This window comes from Acanthisitta chloris, unplaced genomic scaffold (genome assembly GCF_000695815.1).
Source record: "Acanthisitta chloris isolate BGI_N310 unplaced genomic scaffold, ASM69581v1 scaffold29896, whole genome shotgun sequence".
NCBI classification, from domain to species: Eukaryota; Metazoa; Chordata; class Aves; order Passeriformes; family Acanthisittidae; genus Acanthisitta; species Acanthisitta chloris.
The window spans coordinates 1-9099 of record NW_008679174.1 but is presented as its reverse complement, the minus strand read 5'-3'; the positions used below and the strand labels follow the sequence as shown (position 1 = coordinate 9099).

Here is a 9099-nt window from a genome sequence, read left to right as displayed (position 1 = left end):
TCCATCGGGTACTTGGAAAGGTCCATGTCACAGGCCACTGTTGAGGTAATCCTGTTCCAAGCAACACAACAGCAGTTAGTTGCATTCAGAGCCTTTTCCTCAGAAACCCAAAGACTGAATGGAAAACTTTGAGACCTTAATACTAATAAAGGAAATTATTTTAAAAATCCTTGTGGCTGCTGGCTCTCCTGAGCCTGGGGGAAAGGCAAGGGCAGGGGAACTGGAGAGAGGTCAAATGACCTGTCGAATGTCAGGAGATGCTTCAGCTACTTCTAATAATAAAAGGGAATTTTCTGGTTTAATCTACTCCTTTTCACTGTCCCCAAGATCACTAACAACACCTTGAGGGCAATTCTGGACTTAAACTTTCATTATTTTTTAGAACATTACACCATTAGCTTTCAACAGAGTTACTGAATTCCAACAAGAGCACTCTTCAAAGGGAGGGAATGCTGCTTACTCTGTTTGAAAGATGGGGAAGTTGGGCCTAAATCAGGCTCACAGTTCCTTGGAAACCAGTGAGAGAGAGGAGAACAGAACCTTTGCTCTGTACTCAGCATCTCTTTGCCTGGTGACCAAAGCTATGAGACACTTGTCTCCCACCAAGGACGTTCCAAACGTGATCAGTGACTATGCAGAGCAAAATGTGTTAGTGTTGCCAAAGACACTTTCCTGGCAGTGAAATCCTTGTAAAGCAAAGGGATCTCTGATAGGAGATTTTCTTCCATTTTCATAATTATTTCAGGAAACCATCCAAGGCAAACTGAGTGATTACTTTATAGTCTGTTCAAGAAGTGAATACACAGGAGCACATTTGCTCTCACTCACCTGATGCTGTACAAAATGACTCCATCTGGCTGGAGCCTGATAAGTTTGTTTTCCACAGTCACATCATGGAACCAGGCAGACTTGGCATTGACTATGAAAGTATCTGGCAACCAGAGCTTGTCCACAAACCTGCTGTCTAGGCCCAGAGTCTCATTGGTGTGGTTGTAAGACAGACGGTCGTCTCGCCAGCTCTGGTGCAAAAACACTGTCATGGTGTATTCCTGGGGCAAGAGAAATCTCAATTAAGAAGTGATGCTGAACAAACACAATGATAATGTCTTGGGACTTGGCCAAAAATCACGGTGTTAGCCTAGAAATGTATTATCTGGTTCCAGTGCAAACAAGTGTTTTTATACCTAGTTCATGCTGGAGCTGCACAAGCACTTTGACTTGTGCCATGTCCTTCTGGCATGGACAGCCCCAAATTACCACAGTGTGATTCGGTGTGTGCGTGTCTTAGTAAGGAAAACAGTACAACTTTTGGTTTGAAGGGTTTCTGAAGCTAAAGCAAGAAATGTGGTAACGTACCATGTTCACTTCTGAGATGTGGTCAATGCTGGCTACCTCGATTGCCAGAGCAACGTTCACGGGAGGACCTGGGGAAAAACATTTGAATGTGGTGATTGACATCATCTTAGCACCTATGGAAATACAAACGAGCCAGGGCTGTGAATCTTTCATACAGGGTGAGGTCACAGAAGTGTACACTGTCCAAGGAAAACCTGCCTTAAAGCAAGAGATTTAAACCTTTAGCCGATTGCACCTCAATTTCCAGAACACCTCACTCAGTGATGAAGGACTTGAGATACAATCACAGCTCCTGAAAACTATGGAAACCTTTCTGGAATCACATCATCTAGTGCAAGACAGCATGACTTCGAGCAGATGCAGAAATTATCACCATTTAATGCAATACCAAATTCCTTTGACTGCTTTAAGAGCTGCACGGTTTGTCTCTTGTCAAACTCACACAAATTGTTGTTATTTTTTTCCAGCATCCAAGTAAAATCATGTAAAGGACGAAGCTCACACAAACAGAGGGTAGAAGGATTTTAAGAACAAAAGGGACATTGTTGTCCAGGTCTCACCTCCAATGCCAGGCCTGAAATTCCGAGCATATCCCTTCATCAGATCATCCAGATTGGGCAACCAGGATATTTCAATGTTGGAACCTATGTAATCTCCAATGTCACTCATAGCTCTAGGCACAGAGAACAAAGATCTTTTAAAACTTGGCCATGTTTACACACAGAAAAATAACAGAGAATGGAAGACATTGACTTCTTTGGCCATGTTTACACACAGAAAAATAACAGGAAATGGAAGACATTGGCTTCTTTTACACCAGAGAGCACCTACAGTACAATCAGCTCTATTGGAAATCCAGTGGGAAAATAAAGGAAGGAAAACCATTTCAGGAATTTCAGTGTAAATCAAGGTGTATTTCAGGCAAGACTCTGGTCTCTGGAGCACCTACAGTACAATCAGCTCTATTTGAAATCCAGTGGGAAAATACAGGAAGGAAAACCATTTCAGGAATTTCTGTGTAAATCAAGGTATATTTCAGGCAAGACTCTGGTCTCTACCTGAAACACAAGTACATACTTTTAAAAGTTTTTTCCTTTTAAAAAAAGTAGGAAAATAGATTTAGAAACTTAGAGAAAGTATGAGGGAAACCAAGATCCTTTGTACACTGCATCCAATGCATCTGTGGATGCTGAAATGCAGCTGTGGCAGCTCTTAGTGAACTATGGAGCAGCTGAAATTGGGGAGAGTGGTGTAGTGTCACATGGGAAGGGAAAACAGGAGAAACTGCACATCTGGGATGTGGATAGCAGGCAGGAGGTTTGGGGTTTGGCTGGGACATGCCACAGCCCTCGCAGCAATGAGGTGCCAGGAATGTGCTGCTTGCTGACCCAGTGAGACTCCCTGAAGACTTTACCCCAGGTTCTTGTTGTCATGTTCCACCACCTGGAGCTGCCTCTCAGCTACATGTGGATATTCCATCATCTCTTACAAACAAAGGCAAGATTATGTTGTCTTCATTATGTGTTTAATCTGAGCTGGCAGACTTCATCTGAAGAAGATCTGTGCCTGCTCACATCACTGCTCTTGCCAGCACAGTGATTGACAGGACAGGAATAGATAAATGAGGGACTGGGACGACGTCTGCCACGACTATCTGCAAAGAGCAGAATTGCCAGTGGTTCAGGAGGGTCTGTGGCTGACTGCAAGGACAGGATCAAAGCTGCCTGAGCTCTGGTTAGCATCTTGCACTGAGCCCAGCACTCGAGAGACACCTATGACTAGGAGCAGAAGAGACACTGGTTAAACACCAGTGCTACACCACAAACACATTCTGCCTTGGTACTTACATAACTTTCTCAGAGTGTTCATGTGACATTGACCCACATAAGGCACATGGTTTTCTCTCCCAGTTATGCCAGCCTGGGCACTCAGCTCGGCACGTGCAGGCAGTGCTAGCACAGCAGCAGAGTATCCCACAATAACCAACTCTTCTGCTCACAGGGGACTGAAAGAAAAATCTTTGATTGCTCTGGTCATAAAGTCCTGTCTCAATTATGTAAGGAAGGAGTTCTGGGATCTTGGTGTACAAATGCAAGTTCTGAGCAGCAGAGACACCGAAAACTTGCGTTAGCAGAGCTGTCAAGGCTTATGTGACCTTACACTGCTCCAAGGGAAACTTCATTAGTTCCCAGCAAAATGTTAACGTTGGAGAGATATACTAAACTGCATTTCAAACATTTCCTTGCCATGAGCACATCGCTGCGTGTTCCTCTCACAGTTCTAGCCCTGCTGTTTCTCAGGTTCCACTCTCTCCTCTGAGTAAGGATCTTGGAAGTCATTTTCAGCTGCACAAGTTGGAATAATATCATTGATTCAGGCAAGGGCTGTGAAGATTTATAACAGATGTTGACAGAGGTTTTTTCCTTCTGTATTTGGTCTCCTCAACCATCTAAACATCTCTGTCTCTCAGGGTGCTGTTTCCTCCGTGCTGGTCTTTCAGTCATCCAGCTCTCAGCATTTACTTAAATGAAGTTATAGTTTCATAATATTTGGCAAGTTTGTTTAAAAACCTACTTGTTTGTAACTTACAAATCTCAGCCACAGATATGGGATGGTGATCCTAATCAGTAAAATGCCTGAGCTCCCTTTATAGGTAAAGAATGATTCTTTGTCTTTTCCTAGAGTAACTACAACGCACTTGAGTTAATATCTCTTCCTAAAATCTCTGCCTTTTCCACAGAAGTTGGTGCTTTTCTACTCCTGTTGCTAAACCTGCTGCCAAGTTGTGTAGTGTTCTGCAAACAGAACTCGGGTCAGGAGGTGGTGACCCATCTCTGATCCATCCTGCTCTGCTTTGACAAAGCACTTGGGGTGCAGAGCTCACTACTCTGTTTCAGGGCACTAAGGACAGACACAGACCTAAAAGGAGTGGAAATGACAAGAGCTGGGTTAAAACTGTGGGCTGTAGCCTGCCATGTGTTGGAAGCAGATTACAATCTAGAGGGAGTTTTACTTAAATATCCATGACACAATTAAAATAAATCTCGCTTCTATTATTAATAAAGCCTTAGGGTCAGATCATCAGTGTAACAAATGTGCTCAGGTTAGTGGAGCTATATGCACTTAATACCAGTAGCTGTTGGAGTATCACGGCTGGAATAATTTGATGGCTGCATTTACCATGTTGTGATAACTCCTTTGAGCCATTCCTCGAGGATTCTGCACAGCAGATCCAGCTACGTGAGGGACAGTGGGAGAATGTCACTCATCCTTGATAACTATTGGGACCATACATGGCCTAAAATATTAGTCATTATTGCACCTGAAAAAAAGCAAGACCAGCACAGAAAAGGTGCATGGGAAGGGATTAACTTCTCACAGTGTAAGCAGCAAAGATGAAAAGAAAGGAAACTACTATTAGTTGATTCAGCAACTTCTCTGCCCAGCGTGGGCTGCTGTGGAGATTGTTTCAGTGAGCAAGAGACTTGGTAAAATTAAGGTATTGGTAAAATCCAAGGGGTAACACAGCTCATCCAAAGGGTTTCTTTGGTGTGCCCCAGGCCAGCGTGGGGTTCCTCAGTGATGGATGGCAGCACTCGTGGGCACTGCCACACTCTGCAGGCCATTCCCAAAGCTAGAGCTGAGGAAGGTGGTTGTTCACCCACACTGACTCTGTACACAGCTCATTGCACGCAGATATTTCGCAGAATTTGTTTGCATCCGCCCATATCTGGAGTTTAAGCATTCTGAGAACTTCAGCTGAGCTCATGGTTAGCAGCAGAAACAGATTGCTGCTGTTCAAATGGTGAAAGAAATAGTGAGTTCTCTTGTACACTAGACAAAGGGAGAAGGAGATCCCCACTGATAAACTGGGCAAACCTATGGAGTTCTTCTTCCCCTAATAAAACTGCCCTTGACACAGGCTAGGAACAGCAACCCCAAGCAATGAAGGTCAAGTGGTGGCAGAGAAAAGCATCTCTTTGAGAGCTAAGTGCTATCAGTAATAGAATAAAAAGTACAAATAGCCCAAATCCTTTCTGACATCCTCCTCCAGCTGCTGCAGGACCATTGCATCCTGCTAATGTGGAGTGATCTGGAGGAGAAACATCAACCAATTGAGACAGCACATCCTTAAAGGGCTTGTCAGGCAAGAGAGGTCTTAGCCTGGCTTTGCCCCATTCCAGAAATTTCTTGGAAACTGCTGCTAGAAGTGTATCAATATTGCTAGACAATATCTGGTATTTAAACCACACCAAGTCAAGAGGCAATTGGTAAGTTGTGATTGAACCAGAGCACTGCAGCAGATAACAAGGGATAACACTTGCAGGGGGTGTGCACTGACCTTCTGACAAACATGTAGAGCAGTGAGATGTGGAAAATCACTTTTTTGCATCTTCTGTTTCATCTTGAAATCTGCTAACCTGACTCCTTTGGGGACTGTGACATAGTTGTTATGTGAACCTTTTAACCTGCTAGATGGAAAAACCAGTTTGACTGGAGGACTGGGGAGGAGCACATGAGATGAGAATTTAGGGGCAAATGTCCCAGATGTCATTGCCACTGAGGGAAAGTTTTCCTTGGGAAAAAGGCAGGGAATATCATGCAAGGTCAGCGAACAATCTGGCCCCTGTCAAACTCTGGGATTATCCAGAGCAGTATGTGTATCCTTCCCATCTGCCATTCCTGACTCTAAGTGACGCTTGCTGTAAATGTGTTTTGTGTTTTGAAATGTAATTGAAAAAGCATTAGGCTTAATTCACAGCAACCTTTAGAACATCAAAGCCTCTCTGTGAGTTTAAGCTACAGAAAATGGACCACTCTGTATAAATTCACGTGTCAAAGCTGCTCAGTCTCCACGAATAGCAGTGAAAGGCTTAGGGAGACACAGCAGAAGGACAATTACATGCAAGTGTATAAAACTCACTTCACATAGTAGAGTCTTCAACATAAAAGATACACCTATCTTTAGTCAGAGAAGTAAGATTTCCTTCAGTAAGGAATTAGCATGACTTACACCCCAAACTCCTCTCAACAGTGTCTTTCCCCACACAAATGAAGAAATCTCTCCCCAAGTGTCTCTGCAGATGATCTCATTTACTGTGGCACATGTATCATTGCAGCATCCACAGCACATCAAACCCTGATGAGATAACGGAAGCCACAGTCCTTGTCCCACAGAGCTGTCAATCATCTAAATGCCAAATTTTTCAGCCACTAATCACTGTCTTGAGCAGATCAAAAAATACTACTTTTATAAATGTTTACCTGAAAAATGTGCTGACTTAGGCTGAATTTGGCTTATTCACTCCGGATGGAACACATGACAGAGCAATTGCTTCACGCACAGCTCAGGCAGCCTGGAGGGATGCTCGGAAGGCTCCAGGAAGCAGACTGCTCCCCACCCCCTCCTCTGCCAATCCAGAGCATCACTGGCACTGGCAGTTTTGGGAAGTCCTGTGTCCTACCACTGCGTTCCCCACTCGCCAAAATCTTCCTTTTTGGAGTGTGTTGTTCTTACACCTGTCAATATCCTGCGCACAGAGCTCCCGGGAGATTTTCGGGGGTTGGATGGCCTCCGTCATCATGATCATGAGCCACATTGCTTTTAGAGAACAAAACCAGAGCCTTAAAAATGTAGGGATTGGGAGTTTTGCCCATTATTGTACTGCTCTGCACAAAGGCATCTCAAACCAGAAATGATTTTACTGGTGCAAGGATTACACTTTGCTCTGGTTCTGTTCCCTGACCCAAAGTACACGTGTAAGCAAAGCTACTCCTCTTCACGAGATGGAACAATGTCCTGCCCGAGCCACACTGATCCTAAGTCTCCAGGACACTGCTGTCACAAACAGAGCAGCTTTCCTTGACCATGGAATGTCTCACACTTCGGCATATTTGGAAAACTACAAGCTGCACAGTTGGAATTTCAGGAGCTAGAATTCGCCTTGCCTGACTCTGCCACGGGGAGGTATATTGCTAACAAACAACTCCTCACTGTTGTGTAACTGGAGGGAGAAAGTCAAGTAACTAGGGAATTAATCCAAATGTAAAAGAATGGAGCCAGCAAATTCTAGGCTGCACACGTCCTTGTTGCTGTGCCTAGGAGCAGACCTTGAAGACAGGCTTAGAAGACTGACTCTCCCTTAGAATCCTTCTTCTTAATTCCTTCATGCTCAAACACCACTTTTCAACCCCAAGCCTCAGTGCTAGCTCAAGTGCAGAGGGAGAAACAGGATCATTGGAATGATGGGCAAGATCTTGGTACCCTTAGGTCATGAGCAGCATTTCCTCTGCCTTCACTGTAATCCTGGATTGCTTCAGAGCCTGAGGATGTCAGGATCTGACCCTGGATAACAGACTCAAGGTCACAGGATAAATCATTCTGCCAGTCCTAAGTAAGAGCAGTTGACTTGACACTTCCTCTAAGCAAGATCCTTTTCCTTCCCACTGAAAAAATCTTATCGGTTAATTCCGAAAACTATAACAACAATGTTATGTCTTAACTACAGTCATCACTTTGCCTCTGAAGCTGTCCCTGATGCCTCTGAGGCAGAAGATGGAAGACCCCTGGAGTGCCACAGCCACCCCTGCTCTGGGGGGTGTAGGCATGTTTTTACATGCAGCAAGTTCTTTCTTACTCCCCCTTCTATTTTCATTGCGTAATCATGGCAAGATTTCTCCACATACAGCCTCCAGATCCCAGAGAATATATCGAGCCCAGCGCTGGTTGCCTAGCTAACACCTTCGGAGGAAATGTGCCTGAGAGCTGCAAACATACATCTTTCTTTACAATCTATTATTTTAAGCAATGGTTGGCGTCCTCCAAACGCTTTTCTTCCCTAAGATCTCTCACAGTCTCTTGCTGTTATCCCGAGTTCAGGAGACTTCACGAGCCCATTAGAAAGCAATGGTTGTGTTTTGGGGTTTGATTGGTACCTCTGGAGGTCCTAAGCAAAGCTATTCGGCTCGCACTGAGGTGTATGGAAGAGTTCCATGTTCAAACAGGCCCCTACAGAGCGGCTGGAGGGGCTGAGGCTGTGCTGGGATGTGCAGTGCCTTACAAAAAGTGATTGCCCCCAATTTAGAGTAAGCACCCCCAGGAAAAAGCTTCCAGAGACATTCTGTAAAAACACAGCCCTGGATGAGCCCAAGAAACTGTGCTCAGTTAGCAGAAGTGCATCCTTGGCTAGGGAAGAAGGAGGGAAAAGACCCAAACAGATGAGGCAGATTAAAGAAACTCTTCAACCAAGAGCCTTCTTTTCTCCTGAACACTCCACTTGTGTGTGGAGAAAGCAGCCCTGGGCAAAAGTGGGAGCCCCAGGCAGACCTGCCCCCCCCCCCCCCAGCCACACCAGAAACGGCTGCCTCAGGGCAGCCTAAGAAAGAACGATAAGATGTTCTCTTACCTGATACACCTGTGCTGTTGGGTGCACAGTAGAACCAAGGCAGGAAAAACCCAGGTAAGAAATTCCATTTTACTCCCATTTATTAGACAGAGGCGACCAAAACCCAGGCTCCCTGGCTCTCTTGGCAGCTCCAAAGCTCCAGTGGCGTTGCCATCCTTGCCTGCTGCGCTAAGTTGAGGCTGAGTTTAAAGCGATGGATGGTTGCTCAGCAGCAGCAGCCCCCACAATCTCCACAGTGCCCGGGAGCCATGCGGGCAGCCCGGCATGGGAGCAGGGAGCAGGGCAGCTCTCCTCTGCTCTCCTCCTCTCCTCTGCGGGAGGCTCAGTCCCGCCAGGC

At 45.2% G+C, this 9099-nt stretch overlaps 1 protein-coding gene across 1 annotated transcript in view; it reads right to left on the bottom strand.

Moving 5' to 3' along the window:
• GABRD (gamma-aminobutyric acid (GABA) A receptor, delta) overlaps window positions 1–9060 on the bottom strand; it is a 13407-nt gene extending 4347 nt beyond the window's left edge. The window contains exons 1-5 of the mRNA XM_009077199.1: window positions 8763–9060; window positions 1917–2029; window positions 1357–1424; window positions 829–1049; window positions 2–51 (exon numbers count right to left, since the gene is read on the bottom strand). Of these exons, the coding sequence (XP_009075447.1) occupies window positions 2–51; window positions 829–1049; window positions 1357–1424; window positions 1917–2029; window positions 8763–8830 (520 nt within the window). The 5' untranslated portion in view covers window positions 8831–9060. The remainder of the gene's footprint in view (window position 1; window positions 52–828; window positions 1050–1356; window positions 1425–1916; window positions 2030–8762) is intronic.
• Between the last annotated feature and the right edge of the window lie 39 nt (window positions 9061–9099).